Genomic DNA, 21,901 nt, shown 5'->3' with positions numbered 1-21,901 from the left:
TTGGTTTTACACAATAAGGTGAGACACTTCAAACCTAAAGAAAACACCTATAGAAGTTATAAGATCAATCAGAGATAAAGGAACATTACTGCTGAATTTGTGTAACTGATGCATGTGACAGTGTTATAAACTGACCCACAGCAGTTACTTTTGAAAGCACATGTACCGAACAGTCTTAAAACAACGGTTGTAAGAAGTGAAATAGTCATATATGCCAAGTTACAGTATTTCCATTTTACACTCTCAGCTGCTTGGTTCTTTACTCCAATTACAGAAGAAGAATGAAATGGTTGATAAAATACAGAGAATACAGCTGAGAATATGAATGATGTATGTTAAAATGTGAGAATTCAGAGAACGTAGCCAAATTCACAGCTTTTTGTCATTTAAGATGAATAAAACAATAACAAAAATATGTAAAACCACTTGGATTTTCATAATAAACACTGTCATTCCAAAACTCATGAAAATAAATATGAAATGTTAATGATATAGAAAGAACGATACCATATTTAGTACTTTCTATTTCATGTTTTACAGCTCAACATGAACTCCGCTCCTACATTCATGCATTTTCCTCCAAAAGGCAGACCGAAGAGAGCTGATACTTTTGACCTTCAAAGAATCGGATTTGCAGCTGAACAACTAGCAAAGTGGATTGCTGACAGAACAGATGTTCATGTATGTTTTTATTTCCCGCGGTTTTAATATTAAGCTGATTAGCTTAGGTTGTTTAGAACAGAGGAATAGGGACTCAGGTATATATTTTCATTTCTTTATGGACCATTTCTTTATGCTTAGAGAAAACTGTTTGACAGCTATAAGCTGAACTTTGAATTAGGTGAATTCAAATGTTTTTTAGAATAATAGTCCTTGAATTTCTATAAACTGTTGAAAAGTACATGAGTTAAGGAAAAAGTAGTATCAGAGACTAATAAATATATTAAAATTGCTCAATGGTGTTAGTAGTCAAAGGAATTCTAATTATAAAGTAAGTTGTATAATTTTTATCCTTATTTTGGGCAAAGAATAAAAAGATCATACCCATTCTTTAGGAGCCTTATGGGAAAATACCTACCCACATATATATTGGTCTTGGGTAAAACCATTCTAACAGTATGTGGTTTATGTCTTTATTATATATACTTTGACTTAATAATTCAAATTCTTAGAATTTAAACTATCACTATAATTAGGGATGATGAAAATTCTTAACTGGAGTTTTTTTTTTTTAATAATAGCATTCATATTAGTGGTTAAACTTGGAAACAAATCAAATGTCTAAAAAATAGAACACTAATTAAAAGTATTATGGCATAGCCAGACAATGATTTGCAAGAATATTTGACATAGAAGGTCAAAGGTATACCAAGTGGGAATTTAGGTTAGAAAAGTAGTATTTATAGTTTTTCCTAAAATTTTGTTTTAAAGCCTAAATATGAGTAAGCTACATCGATAGTTTCATTAGTAAGGAAGTGAACCAAAATGTTTATGAAAGCTAATCTGTATATGGAAGGCTTATGGCCATTTCCCCCCCCCCGATCTCACCAGTCGTAACCAGTTATATTAAAGGTAAATTCTAGAGGTAATACAAAAGCAATAATTTTTACCATAAAGTATTACTACATTTATTCACAGTCAGAGGAATGTCTCTCATTAGTGCTTTCATCATTGTAAATAGAGTAACATCATATGTTTTAATGATACTTTGGTGACTAAATTTTCTTAATCTTGTTTTTTGGAAAGATTTTAGCAAATATTCTAGGCAATGTATCATTTAGTTGGTGCTAATATTAAGGATAATTTTCAAACATTACTATTGATTCTTCATAAGAAATAGTCAATTTTAATCAGAAGTGATTCTGACCTATATATCACAATTAAGTGTTCAGTTTAGTCGATTTACAAACACACTTGCTCACGGCCTTTTTTTCTGAACCCATTTGAGGATGAATACATTTCCTGAGAAATATATAAACACAGTATGGTTATCAGTTTTACAGATTTACATTGTTCAACACTTTTGAGCTACCATCTGTAGTCAGATTTAGTCCATTTACCTAATAGAGTCCTTTATAGTATTTTCCCACATTCAGTACAAGAACCATTTTAGAGTTAGGTTTTTGCATATACTTTTCATACCTTTTTAGCTTCTATTATTTTGGAAGGTTTCAGTAGTTTTTATCCTTTAAAAACATTGACTTTTTAAAGAATGTAGTCCTCTTCCCCGTTTAAAATACAGTGTTCCCCTTTTGGTTTGCCTGATGTTTGCTTGTGAGTAGTTTCTGCTGATGTATTCTTTTTTCTTTTTTAAAGATTTATTTTTATTTTATGTCTCTCCCCTCCCCACCCCTCCAGTTGTCTGTTTTCTGTGTCCATTTGCTGCGTATTCTTGTTTTTGTCCTGCTGATGCATTCTTGATCAGAATACTGCACGTCAGGTTTGGTGTTTTTTTATTTTTTTTATTTTGAGTAGTATGGATTTACAGAACATTCATGAATAAAATATAGGATTCTGAAACACCACCCCACCATCAATATGTTGTATTGGTATGGAACATTTGTTATAGTTGATGATAGTACTCTTTGTAATTCTATTAATTGTTTTCAACAGTTTACCTTTGTTAAAATTGTTGAAAGAGTATTAAAATAGTACTATTAACTATCATCCATAGTTTACATTAGGTGTATTTTTCCCAATATACCATACTGTTGTTATTTCCTTTTATTAGTATAGTGTATTTGTTATAATTCATGAAAAAACATTCTTGTACTATTAACTATAGTCTGTCATCTATAATAGGATTCACTGTGTTATACAGTCCTATGTTTTGTCATTTAACTTTTATTCCAGTAAAATATACAACCTAAGGTTTCCCCTTTTAACCACATTCAAATATATAATTATCAATTCCACATTCTCTAATGCTAGTCTATCCCCTGGTAACTTATAATTTATATTCTAACTCTTGTGAGCTGGCTTATAATTAGTTCATATCAGCGATATCATACAATGTCCTTTTGTGTCTGGCTTATTTCACTCAGCATCATTGTCAAAAATTATTTGGTCATAGATGCAAAGGAATATTTATGAACTCTGAACTCAATTCATTGGTCAATATATCTTTCCTTGTGCCAAAACAATGCTATTTTGACCAGTGTAGCTTTGTAATACATTTAAAGTCAGGAAATGTGAGTCGTTCTTATTTTTCATTCTTAATTTTCAAGAGGTTTTGTCTATTTGGGGCCCTTTACCTTTACAAATAAATTTGATGATTTAGTTTTCCATTTCTGCAAAGTAGACTGCTGGAATATTGATTGGGGTTGCGTTGAATCTGTAAATCATTTTGCATAGAATTAGCATCTTAGCAATATTTAGTCTTCTAGTCCATTAACATGAATATTCTTCCATTTATTTAGATCTTTGATTTCTTTTAGTGATATTTGATTCTTTTAGTTGCTATTATAAATGGAAAATTTTTCTTGATTTCCTCATATATGTTAAACTACTGTATAAAAACACTACTGATTTTTTGTTTGTCAATCTAAGTGTTTTCATCAAGAAACAATGCTGGATTTTATCAAATGCCTTTTCTGCATCAATGGAGATGATCATAAAGATTTCCCCCCTTTTTTTTTAATGTGGTATATTACATTAATTGATTTTCTTAAGTTAAATCACTCTTGGATACCTGGGATAAAACCCACTTGATCACGGTGTATTATTATTATTATTATTTTTAAAAAGATTTATTTATTTCTCCCCACCCTGGTTGTCTGTTCTCTGTGTCTGTTTGCTGCGTCATCTTTGTCCGCTTCTGTTGTCAGTGGCACGGGAATCTGTGTTTCTTTTCGTTGCATCATCTTGTTATGTCAGCTCTCCATGTGTGGGGCGCCATTCTCGGGCAGGCTACACTTTCTTTTGCGCTGGGTGGCTGTCCTTATGGGGCGCACTCCTTGTGTGTGGGGCTCCCCTACGCGTGGGACAGCCCTGTGTGGCAGGGCACTCCTTGTGCGCATCAGCACTGCGCATGGGCTAGCTCCACACAGGTCAAGAAGGCCCGGAGTTTGAACTGCAGACTTCCCATGTGGTAGATGGGCGCCCTAACCGGTGGGCCAAGTTCACCGCCCTATTATTTTTTTAATATGCTGTTGGATTTGATTTGCAAGTGTTTTGTTGAGGACTTTTGCATCTATATTCATAAGAGAAATTGGTCTGTAATTTTCTTGTAATGTCTTTATCTGGCGTTGGCATTAGGCCTCAGATTGAACTACATAGTGTTCCCTCCTCTAAAGGTTTTGGAAAGAGTTTGGGCAGGATTGATATTAATTCTTGGAATGATTGGTAGAATTTCCCTGTGAAGCCATCTGGTCCTGGTTTTCTTTGTTGGGGGGTTTTCATGACTGATTCAGTCTCTTTACTTGTAATTGGCCTGTTATGATCTTCTGTTTCTTCTAAAGTCAGTGTAGATTGTTCATATGTTTCTAGGAATTTGTCCATTTCACCTAGGTTTTCTAATTTGTTGGCATGTACTTGTTCATAGTATCCTCTTATGATTGTATTTATTTCTCTGAGGTCAGATTTTATTTTTATTTTATTTGAGTCTTCTCTCTCTCTGTCTGTATATTTGGCTTTTAAAATTACATCCTTTAATGGCAGGAATACAATTATGAAATTAAGAGACCATGGGAGCGCGGGCAGGTATTGTTTCTGCAAGACAGTTATTGAGTACAAAGAGGAAGTAATAGTCATGCATCGATCAAATAAAAATACAGCACATTATATTTGTATTTGCACCATCAACATTCAACTCTTAAGTAGTACTGCACTTTTGTTACAATCCTGGTTAGAGAGCAGGTTTTCTTTAAAAGCTCTGACCTGTTGACAAATGAAAATTATGGGTGAATTCATAGTCTTCTCTATTTTTTTGTCAGTCTATCTCAGGGTATGTCAATTTTATTGATCTTCTCAAACAGCCAGCTTTTGGTTTTGTTAATTCTCACTAATTTTTTTTTGTTCTCAATTTCGTTTATTTCTGCTCTAGTCTTTGTGATTTCTTTCTTTCTTCTTGCTTTGGGATTAATGGTTATTTTTCTAGTTACTCCGGGTGTTTAAGTTAGGTCTTTGATTTTTAGCACTTTGATTTTTCCCTTCTCAGTACCGTCCTCACTCCATCCCATAAGTTTTGTTTTTTGTGTGTGTTTTTTAGCAAATCAATTTTATTGATACATACTGATAAAGCATAAATCCTCCCAAAGTGTATACAATCAGTGGTATTTCTGTAAGATATATAGTGTTCTCAGTTTCATTGTCTCAAGGTATTTACTGATTTTCCTTAAAATTTCTTTTTTAACCCACTGATTGTTTAAGAGAGTGTTATTTAACTTCCATTTATCTGTGGATTTTCCAATTCTACACCTGTTACTGATTCATAGCTTCATTTCATTATTATTGGAGGATGCTTTGTATAATTTCAATCTTTTAAATTTATACATGTTTTGTCCCACCACATGGTCTATTCTGGAGAATGGTCCATGTGCATTTGAGAAGAATGTATTTCCTGCTGTTTTGGGGTACAGTGTTCTGTATATATTAGGTCTGATTTATTTATTGTATTATTCCAGTTCTCTCCTTCCTTATTGATATTCCATCCAGCTGTTCTATTGATGAGAGTGGTGTTTTGAAGATTCTAGCTATTATTGTAAAAGTGTATTACTGCCTTCATTTTTGCCAGTGTTTGCCTCATGTATTTTGGGCCACCTTACTTAGGTGCATAAATATTTATAATTGTTCTTTCTTGTTGGTGGATTGCCCCTTTTAGTAATATAGTGCCATTCTTTTTCTCTTATAACAAATTTTGACTTAAAGTTTATTTTATTTATGTTTTTTTTTTAAATTTTTTGAAGTACCCAGGCTGGGGATTGAAACTAGGACCTCATATGAGGTAAGCCAGTACTCAACCCCTGAGCTACCCTGACTCCCCTTAAAGTTTATTTTGACCAGTATTAGTATAGCTACCCCTGCTCTTTTTTGGTAAGTATTTGCATGGAATATCTTTTTATAACTTTTTACTTTAAACCTATTAGTGTCTTTTGATCTAATGTGAGTCTTTTGTAAACAAGATTTAGTTGGGTCATGGTTTTTTTACCCATTCTGCCAATCTGTGTCTCTTTATTTGGGGATGGAACCCATTAACATTAAGGGTTATTGCTGTATGCCTGTGATCTATTTTTAATCTCTACTAGTGTGTCTTTGATTAGCATAATTTGTGTTATGTTTCTTTTTATATTTTAAAATTCTTCTTTATGCTCACACATTATCTTCTTAATAATCCTTTATCTCTATGCATATTTTCCTTCACCTCCTTTAATTGATCTAGGAGATTTGTTTGAACTTGTTCAATTATTTGTTCCAAATTCTTTATCTCCCCTGAAGTTTTAGTTCCGTTGATGAGCCCTATCTTTCTGTTTCTTAGTAATTTTTTGCTGATGTCTGGGCATTTGATTATTTTGAAGAGTTCACTTTGAAAGTCTTTCCCCCCCTGGTCTTGTGATTGTTGACTGGCTTTGTGTTAATGCTCTTCTTTGATGCTGTGTCCATCTTTTTCTAGACCTTTAGAGTAACCTCTGTTTACCTGGGCAGATTTTCTTAGCTCTTCTTCCTCTGATTCTTGCCTTGAATATGTGGTACGATTTTTAGGCTTGTACATTTTGTATAATTTTTTTTTTCCTTAAGGAGAAAGCTTTTTTCCTTCTTTCTCTTCTCTGAGAATCTTGATCTGTTCCAGTTATTTTTGTTCAGAATTTTCTCCCTAGCTTCTATGATTTGTTTAAATTCTCCCCTCATACAGTGTACTGTTTCCTTACACTTTTTAGTTCTGGGATCATCCTGTCTCACAGCAGTTCTTTTTTACTGCCACCCTCCTCCCCTTCTTTGGGTTTTCTCTGTGAGGTTTTTCTGCATCCAGGTTCTTCCCTGGCCTGCCCCAGGGAGCCAGCTGGGTCAATCCAGAGAGGTGGGTCACTCCAGCACAGTCCGTTTTGCTTTTAGGTGGTCCAGCCTACAGAACCTTGATTGAGTGAGCATACCCCTTGCCTTCACAGTTCTCTTTCTCTCTCTCCCTGTCTCTCTTGCTTTTTAAAAATTTTTTTATCTTAGGAGCCCTTTCCTGTGCAGCACACCTCAGTGGCTTGCGTTCTGCCCTGGGTCTCCGTGGACTTGCGTCTCTAAGCTGCATATGCAAAGTGTTCTGACTTGCTCCCTTTGGATCAGGAGTCCACAGTGGAATTTTCCTGCCTGATATTTTTCCTTTTCTTTGATCCACCATTTTTGGAGTCATTCTCTAGTCTCTGCCCGCCTCCAGAGTTCTAAGCAAGTGGGATTGGTCCTTTTATTCTTCCCAGTAAATAATAAACAGCCTTGTGAAGACACCCTAGGAACATACAAATATCGTATCCTCCTCATCACTTTTCCTCAAGATTTAATATCTATTGATGATTCTTGGCCAGTTTTTCTTTTTCCGCTTCATTAGAGAAGTTGTGTGTTTACAGAACAATCATACATAAAGTACAGGGTTCCCAAATACCACCCTATTATTAACACCTTTTCCTAGTGTGAAACTTTTGTTAAAATTGGTGATTATTGTAATTGTACTATTAACTATGGTACATGGTTTAATTTTGGGTTCACTGTGTAATAGTTCCATGGATTTTTAATTTTTTAAAATTTTGTTACCATATATACAATCTTAACATTTCCCTTTTATTTTTAAAGATTTATTTATTTATTTATTTCTCTCCCCTTCCCCACCCCTCCCTCCCCCAGTTGTCTACTCTCTGTGTCCATTCGCTGTGTGCTTATATTCTTGTCAGCAGCACTGGGAATCTGTGTCTCTTTTTGTTGTGTCATCTTGCTGTGTCAGCCCTCCGTGTGTGCGGCGCCATTCCTGGGCAAGCTGCACTTTTTTCACGCTGGGCGCCTCTCCTAATGGGATGCACTCCTCGCGCATGGGGCTTCCCTGTGTGGGGGGGCACCCTTCCGTGACTCGGTGCTCCTTGCGTGTATCAGCACTGCATGTGGCCCAGCTCATCACACAGGTCAGGAGGCCCTGAGTTTGAGCCCTGGACCTCCCATGTGGTAGGCGGATTCTCTATCTGTTGAGCCAAATCTGCTTCCCAACATTTCCCTTTTTAATCACATTCAGGTATATATTTCAGTGCTATTAATTATCTTCAAAATGTTGTTTTACCGTCAACACCGTCCATTATGAAAATATCTCCATTATTTCAAATAGATCCTCTTAGATTTTAAGCCTTAACTTCCCATGCCTAAAACCTTCTTCACTCCCTGGTAACCTCTTTTAGATTCTGATTATATGATTTTGTTTATTCTGATTATTTGAAATCACCGAGTTGATACAATGTTTCTTTTCTGTGTTGGTTGCAAGATGATGATGTTCCAGCTTTAGCACTCCCTCCACAATTTTAGTTAGCCCTCAGTATTCTACTGTAAGAAAGAGCCCCTCCCTCCCTCCTTCCTTCATCTATCCATCCTTCCATCCATCCACCTATCATTGATATGGAGTCATGAATTGTTTTTTAAAAATTTTTTAAATGGTTTATAGTTCAATATTGTGTTTAATTATTTCGGTGTTGAAATTGTGCAAGATTTGATCAGAGGGAGCCCCTTCTTGCTGGCTCCTCTGTCCTTATAACATGCCTTTATCATTTTCTTAAAAGCACTCACTCACTAGTGTAACAGTTCTGTCCTCATCTTGTATCTACCCTGCCCCAGCCCTCAAGCATTTCTCCTAGGCATCCTGGTTCCTTTTAGTGGAGAGCATTATTAGAAACCAAGGCTTACCATACTTTAGAAATCATTAGTTTATACCAATTAACTGTATATTTAGATATAGCCTTTCAAAACGTTCCAATTTGAAATAATATAAATATTACACTCTTCTTTCAGCCCTATTCTTTTCTAGATGGGTGAACCAGTGCAGCTCTGGGTTAACTTACAGACGTACGGTTTGAAGGTGCTTAAGTGTATTCACCTAAAATGAAGAGCAAGCCTTTTTATACAGTGTTAATGCTTAAGGCATTTATTTTTGACTCTTTAAAGAGAGTTAATGAAGTGTGCAGGCAATCAGAGGTAGGATGGCACAATCCTGAATTCTTTGTGTTGGAAGATTGGAAGGACTGGAATATAATCAAGAGAAAAATTTAATACTGATTTTATTTCACTTTAAAATTTTCATTACATTACAGATTCGGGTCTTCAGACCACCGAATTACTCTGGCACCATTGCTTTGGCCCTGTTGGTGTCACTTGTTGGTGGTTTGCTTTATTTAAGAAGGAACAACTTAGAATTCATCTACAACAAGACTGGTTGGGCCATGGTGTCTCTGGTAAGTTATCACATTATACTTGTTTTTTTCTTATTTCTTTGTGTAATACTATAAGTCGTATAATATTATGAAAATAACCCAGATTATTAATGGAAATCAAATCTTAAAGGAAAGAATGATTTTTTTGGGAAGTTAGATGGTATAGATTGAGTCACTGTCAGTCTAAACTGTGCTATCTTCCTTTTCCCTTTTAAAATATAATGTCCTTATGTACTTGGCACATTACAAGTGGTAAATGTGAATATTAAACATATTTAGAAATGTAGTAGAACAAATTTCAAAACCATTAGGCCAGTTGGAAGAAACCAGAGACACAAGAGACTATATTATGTTTCCAAATATATTAAATTTTACAAAGCCAAAACTATACTGACAGAAAACAGATCAGTGGTTACCTGGGGATTAGAAAAACGGATTCATTGGCTGCAGAAGAATGAATGCTATAAGGGTTGTTTTTGGGGGGTGATGAAAATGTTCTGTATTGTACTTACGAATGTTTTTAAACTTGACAAATTTTATATTTAAAGTTAATTCTATTATCTGTAGGTAATACCTTCATATAAAAAATGTAAATGGTGTTTTAGTTTTTTAGGTTGCTGAAAGCAGACACCATAAAATGGGTTGGCTTAAACAACAAGAATTTATTAGTTTATAGTTTGAGACTGAGAAAATGTCCAAATCAAGGCATCATTAGGCAATGCTTTCTTCCCAAAGATCAGTTGCCAGTGGCTCTTCTGTCACATGGCAAGGCACATGGTGGTATCTGCTGAATCTCTCCCTTCTCTTCTGGGTTTCAGTGATTTCAGGTTTTTGCCTCCATGGTTTTCTGTCTCTCTTTCTCTCTCTCTTTCTATTCATTCTGTTTATAAAGGACTCCCAAGATTAGGATTGAGCCATCCTGAATGAGGTGGATCACACCTTAACTGAAATAGCCTCATCAAAAGGTCCTACTTAAAATGGGTCCAAACCCATTTTAAGGAATAGATTTAAGAGCATGTTTTTCTTGGGGTACATCCAGTTTCATACCACCACAGATGGATAAAGATGTACCACAAACTGCCAGATGTCAAGGTGACCAATTAGGACAATGAGTCAAACTGAAAGTAAGAATCAAGACCTTACTGCTACAGTGTAAGTATGAAAAAAGGCACCATTTCCTTAGTGTTCCTTTTTTTTAATTCACAATGGTACCAGGTGATGGTCAGGTAATACATAGTATAGGTGGTGGTGGTGGTGGGGTCATCTTATTGTTAAGGACCCCAAACAAAAGGCCTTTGCCTTTTTATATACCCAGGGGAGCTAGTTGGAAGACAAGAGGGAAGAGCTAGGAGTGGAAAAGTTGTGAGTCAGAGTGGAGGAAAGTGCCTCAGCTGGGGCTCCCAATAAGGAGGTCTCTTGGTAAGGAGGTCTGGGCTTTGGGTGTAAGTGTGTGTGAGCGTGGTTTGGGAAGGGGTGTATGGGGCTGAGGCCCTGCCTGCAGCTCCCTCCAGAAAACTATAATGTCCTGGTATTGCACCACGTCTGGTATGGGTAGGACAGTTCTCCCTAACTTCTCCTTTCCAAGAGGCCTGTTGTACATTGCCTAGAGCTGGATTTCTTAATTCCATCCCTGGATCCCTCATGGCCTAAGTGGGAAGCAGGCTACCCAATCACAGACACAAGTGAGCCAGACATTGAAGTGCTCTGACCCTAACTGGTCAATCAGTCTGAGAGCACAGTGGATCAGCACCACAATCAAAATTGTTACCAGCAGGATGGCCAGTCCTGCCTGAAGGAGTGAATATGGCCATGAACCCCAACCATTGTTAAGTCAGAAAAAGATGTTTCCTAACTACTTTAGAGAGACAGGAGGTCTTCCTTTTAGGCCTCATGATAGAATGTTTTACTTTGCTAGTTTCATTGACCCAGGTATAACATACTGGACTGGCAGTCCGTAGACCTCTCCTTGGCTGCCCAAGAAGTTGTAGAAGGCCGTGCAGTTCCTAATATTTCTCAGGCCAAGGAGTTAAAGCTGGTCTAGTTTCCCTCCAGAGCTGAGGCAGTATCATAATGACCTCAATGAGCTTCAAGCACAAACTTCTGATAATAGGTGGCCCTGGCAGGTATCTGTGGGTGGTGGGAGCCAGTGTAGGAATGGACAGGGCTGCCACCATTCCAGCCAAACAGCCCCAACAGTGGACGCCACTTTCTTCCCCAGATTTTCTGGCTGGCCCCATCTCTGATAAAAGCAAGTTGACATTTAGGGAGGCTTTGTACTGCTAAGTCCAGTTGTGCAACACAGTCAGTTCAGATCGGTAAGTTTGGGGTATTTGCGATTCCAGAGAGATCCATGGTTAGAGAAGTGTCTGTGTTATTGAGCAGCATAGCAGTCAGGTGTTTATCTGTGAAATTGGGTGCTGGGTGACATTCAACAGCTTGTCAGATTCAGGGCAGTGGCAACTGTCTGGGACAGTAGTCCCACAGGCTACGCTGTGAGGCGGAGAGAAGAGGTCCCTTCCCCTTCCCCTCCCCCTTCCTTATCCTTCCTCCTGGTTCTAGGGTGCTGCTCATAACCTGTCAGCTGAGGGGGGAGGGGGAGGCGAGGATTGTGCCCTTGACTTCGCCACCAGGAGGGGTTGAACCCGAATCTCCTAGCTTGGATTCTCTTGTGGCCCAATACAGTTTCCTGTTTTATATACTGAGATATATATCTTGGGGCCATCCAGGGCCACCTTAAGGAAAATGTTGAACTAGAGAGCTCAAATTATACTCATTATTTTTGAGATCTTTATAAGCAAAAATCTATGCTCTTCACCTAGTGGATAAATGGAGTAGGAGGTTACTTCTCCATATTATCCCCCTGCTGGTCACAGGGATAGAATAAGACCCTTGCCGGATCCCCCGTCGAGACTGAAGGGTCAGTAACTATAAAAGAAGGTATATAATGAAAGGGAGTGGGCAGACAGCCTAGTTAAACATGCAGTGCAAATGAGGAGTACATTTTTTGGGAATTGTGGCATTAAGATACTGAGATTTACAGTCCAGGCTAGAGTTACATTGTCCCCTTCCATCATCTTGTTAAGCCTGTCCTTTAACTGTCTGCTAAAACACTCAGTCATCCCTGTGACTTGGGGCTGATATGGAGCATGGAGAGTCCATCATATGCCCTTTGGTTTGGTTCATTGATATGCAGCTGTGGTCACCACTCTGAGGTTATCAGATGCAGTGTGCTCAAAGAGCCCAGATGGGAAACAAATATGGTCTTGTATGACCTGATAGCATGGGCCAAGTCAGTTAAACATATTAGGATGGCTAGACCAAACCTGGAGAAATTGTCGCCTGTAGTCAGAGTCCAGTTGACCTCAGGATGGGACAAGAGGCCCAGTGTAATCTCTCTGCCAAGAATGCCCTTGCCCATTGGCTTGTGGAATACACCACAAGCCTTTATAAGAATAGGGGCCTTTCAGTTGAGTTTCTGCATGGGTAACCAAAAGCTTTTTAAGAGCAGAGCCAATTTTTACCTCATCCCCATAGTGGGGCTTGCCTCATATGCTGTTCTAAGGCTTGCCACTGGCCCAACCAAATGACCAGGCCAGGACCCGCATCCCGTGAGTCAGGTAGGTTCACAGTTACTCACATGCCTTGGTGAGGTAGCGTTTCCCACCAGGCCTTAGATATGAAAGGAGTGTGAGTGCATACAAACAATGTATTTATTCTAATACTATATTAAATCCTGGGGCCATAGCTATGGAGGATTATAGTGACCCAAAGAGACCCACCCATAAGTGGACTTAAGCAGGAGTCCTGGTGATGGTAGCATTATTCCCCAAACCAGATAAATTGTCTGTTTCTCCTTCATTCTGATATCCAGGATTGCAGGGATCACAGTCACCTGTGCACTGGTTTGACCTTTCTTGATTGAACTTTGACATTAGCATCGGGCCTTTAGTTCTCCCTGAGAACAGAGAGATTTTTGCCTAATCCCTTCTAGTTTTGGTTATTTTTGAGATGGAGAGGTCTGGGAACAGGTTGGCAGGCCTCTCTGACTCATCTCCAAGCTTATTGGGAATGGTGGAAGGAATGGCACTTGTTTCAGTCACAGGACTTATGAGCATGCACATCCTAGCACAGCCACCTGTCTGTCTTCCCATGCCCATGAGTTTTTTGTGAGGGAGAATGGAGAGTCAGGTGGAACAGGGAGCCCAAGACAGGAAATTGTGTCCTTCCAGGACTCCTGGGGTGGCTCAGGGTGGGGGCAAAACTGGATCCCAGTGAGGTGGACTGGCTGCACCCGGAAGGTAGAGTTGGCCAGGGGATCCACACCCTTATGCTGCTTTTTCTGCTGATCAGTCTTTGAGGTCGGAAGTGCTGGGAACTTTGTAATGAACTGCCACTGGTGAGGCATGAAACCTAAGTGAATGCAATGCTGCCTGAGTTCCTGGCAGTGGATGCTGCCAGGGCATTCTGAAAGAGGGTGTGATGGTTTGAAGGTGTATGGACTGAAAAGAAATCATGTTCTTAAAGCTGATTCATTCCTGAGGGTGTAAACCTGTTTAAGTTAAAGCCTGTTGAATAGGTTACTTCAGTTGGGGCCTGACTCAGGTGGGTCTTAATCTTCTTACTGGAGTCCTTTATAAACAGGATGAATAGGGAGAGAGAGCACGGCAGGGAAGGCAGAAGCTGAAAGCAACAAAACCAGGAAGAGAAGGGAGAGACCAGCAGATGCCACCGTGTGCCTAGCCATGTGACAGAGGAGCCGAGGATCATGGCCAGCCAGTTTTCGGGGATGAGGCCTTCATCTGGATGTGTTCGTGGCCTCAGAATGCTTGTAAGCTAATAAATCCCCATTGTAAAAGCTGACCCATTTCTGGTATATTGCTTTCAGAACCTAGCAGACTAGGGCAGAGGGGGTCTGCAGTAATGCACCCCTCACTGCACCCCTCTCCCTTACTGAGACTAACGGTGATTACCCCTTTTCTCGTGGAGGGGACTAATTAAGTTGCTAAGGTCTCTTCAGGCCACTGTGTGAGGTGATTCTAAAGGGCTCTACGTTTTTTTCTCAGAAGTCTCAGTAACGTGCTGCGTTGTGGGACACTTATTGGTGCCAGGGAGCCGCTTTCAAACATACATATAAAGAACAGTTTTCTTCAGATATATGAATAGGGAAAAGTATTTCAGGAAGAAATATAAAACCATAACAAACCAGTAAGCATTAAATGCATTTAATCAGTGATTGCAAATTGTCCTTGAAAAAGCCAACAGCCTCAGTGGTTTTTAGTCTTTTTTAAAAATAGACATCTGAAGGGCTATCCCTCTCAGTCAAGCTCTCAGAAAATAGTAAAAGTGTGAAAACTCCCCAACATCTTTTACAGGGCTGTTTATAGCGTTCATACTGAAGTTTTTCTTTAGAACATGGTTGTAGTTTAGTTCTGGAAATAAAGTGTAAGATAAAGAGCAACAATAAAACCTCTTAGTAAAGTTAATATCCAAATAACTGAAAGACAGAAAAAACAGATATACTCCAAATTATGTGTAAATTTTTCCAACTTCCACTGCAACCAGCAGCGCCAATGTAGGGAGCCCCCTTTTGGAAGGGAAAAGAACAAAGTGTCAGTGGAGGGTCTCAGAAAATGGTAGGAAATGAGGACCCTTCCCCGAGACGGAACAGCTTTAAGCTGGACCTTGTTTACATAGGGAAGGATTCCACTAAGAAAAGAAGTTAGTGCTGAAGAGCCCAGACATAGCAGAACTCAGAAAGTAAAAGTAATGATGAATCTATTAAAACGAGTGGCTGATCTTGGAAGGTGGTGACTGTGTCTCTTAGTGGCAGTGACTCATGAAGAAATCAGGAGAGTGCATATTTAGTGAGAGAAGCCTGCCTGAATTAGGTTAAGTTCTGAGAGACAAATTAGGCATGGCTACACAGAGTTACTATTTTTAAGGAAATGCCAGTTTCTGTAATAATGAAAAGGGAACCAATGAGATGTAAAATCTGTTCCTATTACACAGCAACCTTTTGCTAATAGCCAGTCCAGGATAAATGGATCTGATTCAAATATGAGCAACAAGGACCATGTCCACAAAATGATATAGCATAATATCAGCATTTTGTGATTGTAAGAAAGTAATTAGCAAACAAGTGCAGTATTTAAACATTAATATCATACCAAATCTTGTCACTGAATATTTCAGGCTACCAGAAAACTGATGTAATCGCCTCTCTAAATTAGACTCAAATGACATTTTACATACTGTTTTAGTTTGCAGAAGGACTGCTGATGCCAAGAATCAGAAATCTGCTGACTTTTAGAAAGGATTTATTTCGGGTGAAAGCCCACAGTTCCAAGGTCATGAAAAGTCCAACTCAAAGCACCATAAGAGATGCTTTCTCACCAGAGTCCGCTATATCTAGATCCTGGCATTGTTGCCACGTGGTGAAGCAAGATGGCCACCGATCCCTGCAGAGGTCTCTGCCTTCCCTCCAGAATCTCTGTCTCTTGGAGCTCATCTTGTCTCTTTCCCGGCCTCCTATATCAGCCTCTGCTGGTCCGCTCTCTTCCCAAGTTCAACTGTGAGCTATCAGGCATGTAGCAGGCCTGGTCTCCTCTTGAGCTGCTCCATGGGTCCCACAAAGTCTTGGGGGCTTTGTGCTTAAGGGATGCTCTCTCATATTGCAGAACTAAATATACCGGCTCCCTTTTTCCTCTCTCTGAGTGTCCGGTTCTATGAGGCCCAGCATAGTGCTGGGGACTCAGCCTTAATCATGCCTCACTGACACTTATCAAGTAATCTAATAAAAGGGCCAACTGAGTTTAATGTAATCAAAGGGCATCACATCCAGAGGGAATTGATTAGTTTATAAACTTAATCTCTCTTTGGGATTCATTAAAAAATCTTAAGCTGCCATACATACCTTTCATTATTGTCACTCTTCGAGAAGAGTCCTAGAATTACTTTATTGAAACCTAGTAATAATTAGCATTACTATTTATCGAGTCTCTTTCTTTGCATATGTTTTTATGTATTTTTTACAATAGTTGTGCAAAGGAACTTGTTTTATGCCCATTTTTCAAGGAAGGAAGCTGAAGTTAAGTAAACTTGATATATAGAAGTTCAGTTCACACAGCTCAAAAGTGATTGAACTGGGATTTGATCTCACATTGTCTGATTGCAAGTTCTGTATTCTTTTCAGAATGCTGAGTTTCTTGGAAGTTTAACCCAGTGGATGCAGTGAACCATTTTAACTGCTGATAAATGACTGTATGTTTATTTATACAAATGCCATAGATGTTAAATACTTCAGTGGATCAATATTTTTACACCCTCTGCTACATCATGCAGATTTCATTTTTCTCTACTTTGAATCCTTGAAAACTAATTAACTTGGCCTGGCAAAGATACTTTAGCATTCACAAACATATTTGAGAAGGGAATCTTGGCAGGTATATCTGCTTCCCATTGGCAGCCTTTTAGGAATTAATAACAGGCTGCAGAGAACAGACATGTTTTCAGACAATATGTTTTAAAGTTTTACTCTGATGATAAAATGTTGAATTAAACACATGCACAAATACTTTTCTGCATCTTTCCCTGCAATTCTCATTAATAAGGAGATATACAAATGTATGCTTTCCTTTATTTGTCTTCTGATGGCCCATGGAAACTACTTTACATCATTTTTCAAGATAAGGTCCAAGATACAATTTTTATTTTTCCCTGCCATTTTCTGTCCTATACCTCCACCATCAGTACCACCATAGGTTTTGTTTGCTAGGCTGCTGAAATGCAGTATACCAGAAATGGGATGACTTTTACAATGGGGTTTTATTAATCCTTCAGGAATGCAAATAATGGTATACAAAAGGAAGAATAATGAATGAGAAAATGTCTGGTGCAGAGTCTATGCCTTTTTATCATTCCTATGGGGATTACTTAGTGTTAGGAGAATTTTGAGTGTGTTATTCCCTTAGTTCCCAGTAGACTGTATTCTAAGTTTGGTGATCTTTTTTTCTTTTGCATTTAGTATTATATATGATTTGTAGCTAGGATAAGAATAAAGTGTATGCTGGGGAGGGGAAGCCATTAATAGCTTTTTGGGGTGTGGAATACAGACAGGTTCCTGATAACAAAGGAAGTCATTTCGTTAACACAAATATTAAAACATACAAAAATGTCAGAGCAACCTGGGTCTGAGTTAAAAAAAAAAAAATGGATAAAGGAAGTACTCATAAGTAGATCCTCCTGGTCTTGTGCCTCCTAAGGCAGGAAATGCTTGATAGCAACTATTTATAGATGCTGATGCGTGTCTAAGGAGCTGAATACGCGTCATCAGTTGATCCTGGTTTCAACCCCCCCTCAGTCTCCCCACACAGAACATGGGTGTTGATGGTCAGTAAGCACCCACGTGACCTACTTTATCATGAGTTAAAACCAAATGCTCACTCCTGGGCCACATGGTACATGATTTCAAGCAGTATGAGAGAAATAGTATAGTTTGGGTTTCAGAAAGCATGTTGGATTGGAATATCAAAAAGAGTTGTCGTTTATTTTGTAGCACATAAATAAATTCAGGTCTTTATGGCAACTTAAGGCTCTTCATAGATGCCTTTCATTTCTAACCAGAAAACATTACTGTGATAAGTAGTAACATATATTTCAAATACAAAGGAAAACATCCTGAGAATCTGTTACTAAAAATATGATAGATAAAACATTTTTTAAAAATCTAATAACCTAGACTTTATCATCACAGTAACTCGCAGTAGGATACAAGTTTTCTGCCTTTTAACAGTGATGATTTTATTGTAGGATGGTTCATATACCCTCATACTGCTTCTGATGCTAATCAATTATAAATTAAGCTTGATAGTAGTATACATTATTACAAAATTTTCACATTCATGAAAGGTTCTTTGGTATATACACATGTCAGTTTATCAGTAGCAATGTATTTCTTAGGACCATTCAAAATTACAAGACAGCTCTGACTGAGTAGAAACAACTCTTTTCCTCTTCCAAATTTATTTGAATAAAAGTATAATTTATCTTACAGATACCATCTCTAGTTTATTTTGGTCTTTAAAAGTGAGAACTAAGTAATTACTAATAATATATTTTCCAATGAAATAACTTGTTTTTAGTTGACCCTTAATAGTTTTTCCCATCAAGCAACTGAGTCAATCAGTTGAAGACAGTTATATCTATTTATATATAGGTAACTTCCATATATGGCCGAAAGTATATTTTTGTTTGCATCAGGAGTTATGGCAACAGTGTAATGAAATGAAATAGTATATTTTTTCCAGATATACTTTTCTTAAAAAAATTAGCTTTTAAGTTTCTGTATTTAGAGGGAAGCAACGGCCTAAATAATTAAAAAAAAAAATTTAAAACTTGATGTGTATAGATAGACGGCTTTCTTTTTAAGCAATTGAATGCAGTTGTCTGAGTCTTCATTATAAAGTCTCTATTAAATAAGCCTTGCTGTGATGATCTGGTACATGTAATAACTACCTAGCTTCCACCCTCCATGTCACGGCTAATTTTTAAAATCAAACTCAGTGGTGGCTAAAAAGACCATAAAGGTGCTTCCCTTCTTTGTTTCTTACAAATGCAGAATATAGATCGAATGATATAAGAATATTCCTGTGTAATATTAAAACTTGAGTTTTAAAAAATCTGCAAGTAATTCACTTGTGGATAATAAGCAATAGTGTATAAATTCATGAAATTCTTGTCTGCTGGTACTCTGTTCACTTATACCACTTGTTTACTAAGTAAAGGAATAAATGATTAAAATATTTATAATTTATTGTAAGCATTATATTTTAAAAACATGGAATGTTTTAAAAGGAATATATAAAATGTATTTAGAAGAGTAAATATTTTTCTGAAAGTATTTAATTTTTCACTTTCACTAAAGGTTTATTTAGCACTCAACTAGTTGATAATATCTTAACGAAATTAATTCATAATCTTATTTAAATTTTTTGTTCTGCAGAAGACCAAAGCTTGCAATTTTCAAAGCTACACCAAGTGCAGAATATTGCATAATTTCACTGTATGAATCAAATACAAATTCTAACAAGTTGAAAGCATGTAAATTTTTTTAATAAGAATACACTATTTTACCCCTAAATAAATCTCCCTTGAAACCTCGATGTATAGAATAGTTAAAAGCTTGGTTGCTGTAGTTGAAGTGGGCATGAAACACATTAACCCTCTGGAGAACTGTCTCAGGAGCTCATTTTGAAAAATTAGCAAGATAGATACTTAGAAGACATCTTCAGCCCAGTAGATTTCTTAGTTCACTACAGGGCAATGAAAAGCTCTAGAGGTAGGAAAGATTATTATAGCTATATTCAGTTCAATTTTTATTGAATGCCTGAATGTTATATAAATGTTGGAAGTAAATATTTTCCCACTATAACATAAAATCCGTGAGGTAGGGATTTGTATCTATTTTTCTTTTTCTTTTATTTTTTAATTTAAAAAGTTGGTTAATTTTAAAGAAGATTTAGGTTACATAATTGTTACATAAAAATATAGGGGATTCCCATATGCCCCACCCTCTCCCACACTTTGCCATATTAACAACATTCTTCGTTAGAGTGGTATGTTTGTTACAATTGATGAACACATATTGAAGCATTGCTACTAATAATAACTGTGAACTATAGTTTACATTATAGTTTACACTTTGTCTCTCACAATTTTTTAGGTTATGACAAAATATATAATGGCTTATATCTGTCGTTGCAATGTCATGCAGAACAATTCCAATGTCTTCAAAATGCCCCTATGTTACACCTGTTCTTCCTTTTCCCTCCTCTCAGAACCTCTGGTGAGCACTGCCTTTATATCAATGATAAAAGTTCTTCCATTGCTAGAAAAATAAGAAGTCTATAATAGAATAATAATAAATCAACTTTAGTCGTTTGTTCATTCCCCAATCTTGAGGATTTGGGGATGGTGATGCCCACTCTTTCTAATTGAGAAGGGGCTTAGATCCCATGGGGCAGATGGAACTATCTTGCTTGCAGTTCTCTGTTCTTTGGGATGGGCATTGTCCACAATCATCTCCTTGTTAGTTCTGGGTGAGTCCAATGAACTGGAAAGTAAGTATTGCAACTCTGGTGAGATTCACGGCTCAACTGGCACATGAACAGACCAAAGGTTTAATTCTCTGGGACATGTATTTAAGAAGTATAATGCTAATTATAGGTTCAAATAAAAGGGACAGAAGAGCCATGTGTAGGGAAACTATAAATGCATCTAACTCTGTTACACTGGGGAGCATAAATTGCAGCATAAGGCTCTCTGACAGGGTGCTGAATTCCTGAGATTGTCTGCCCTGAGATTGTCTAGATGTCTCTAGAGCCCTCAGGAGCCCCACTGTTTGAGGCATTGTTTACCATGCCAGTCAGTGAGGTCCTGCTGAGACGTGCATACGTGTAACCTCGGAATGATTTCCTGACTCACTTTGAAAAATCTTTTAGCCATAAAAACTCATTTGCATTTAATATTTCCCCTTTTTGGTCAAGGTCTTTATCCAGATGCATTGCTAGTTCGCACTTGGTAATAATCCCTTGGTGCCAGGGAGGCTCATCCCCAGGAGTCATGTCCCACACTGGAAGGAAGGTAGTGTGCACTTATATGCTGAGTTTGGATTAGAGAGGGGCCACATTGAACAACAAGGAGGCTTTCAGGAGATAACTCAGGCAAAAACAGTGCTTCTGCTTATAATAATTGGAAAAGATAATGAAAATACACAAACCATCTGTTTGAACAATGTTAGAGATAGAGGTAATGAGAATTAAAAGGACTTGGACCCATGGCCCCTCTTTGGAAATGGTGTTTATGTGTGATGAATCTGGACTCAGATGGGATCTCCCTCCATAAGACTTTCATGCTAATGTGCTGGAGGTGCAGTTAATGTTGGGGTTCAAGATATATTTAGGGGATTTGAATCTCTGGACTGACAATGTGATAGCCAGGTCCTGAGCCTCAACAGACTCCAGCACCTACAATCTGTTTTACGGACTTACCACACTCAGCTAAGATGGAGTTGAAGAAGGACAACCACCACACCATGGAGCCTAGAGTGATTACAACTGAAAGTGGGAGGATTGCATCCAGCATCCATGTGGAATCTGAGCCTCCTCTTGACATAGAGGTGCAATGGACACAACCAATCCAATGTCCACATAGAAGAGGTGGCATTGGATTGGGAAAAGTGGACATGGTGGCTGATGGGTATGGGGAAAGGCAGGAAGAGATGAGAGGTGGAGGCGTCTTTGAGACATGGAGCTGCCCTGGATGGTGCTTCAGAGGCAATCACCAGTCATTGTATATCCTCACAGGGCCCACTGGATGGAATGGGGGAGAGTATGGGCCATGATGTGGACCATTGACTATGAGGTGCAGAGGTGCCCAAAGATGTACTTACCAAATCCAATGGATGTGTCATGATGATGGGAGGGAGTGTTGCTGGGGGGGGGAGAGGTGGGGTGGGG

General features: G+C 38.0%; 1 protein-coding gene across 5 annotated transcripts in view; it reads left to right on the top strand.

Moving 5' to 3' along the window:
* TUSC3 (tumor suppressor candidate 3) overlaps nucleotides 1-21,901 on the top strand; it is a 245,212-nt gene that overhangs the window by 113,749 nt on the left and 109,562 nt on the right. For all 5 annotated transcript variants that reach the window (XR_011647748.1, XM_071212625.1, XM_058289935.1 and 2 more), the window contains exons 4-5: nucleotides 541-681; nucleotides 9,267-9,407. Coding sequence is in view for 4 of the 5 variants with exons in the window: in XM_071212625.1 (XP_071068726.1) it covers nucleotides 541-681; nucleotides 9,267-9,407 (282 nt within the window). In the remaining variant the exon portion in view is untranslated. The remainder of the gene's footprint in view (nucleotides 1-540; nucleotides 682-9,266; nucleotides 9,408-21,901) is intronic.

This window comes from Dasypus novemcinctus, chromosome 29, assembly GCF_030445035.2.
Source record: "Dasypus novemcinctus isolate mDasNov1 chromosome 29, mDasNov1.1.hap2, whole genome shotgun sequence".
Lineage (NCBI taxonomy): Eukaryota > Metazoa > Chordata > Mammalia > Cingulata > Dasypodidae > Dasypus > Dasypus novemcinctus.
Note: the sequence above shows the minus strand (reverse complement) of the source record. Positions and strands in the feature narration are given on the sequence as shown.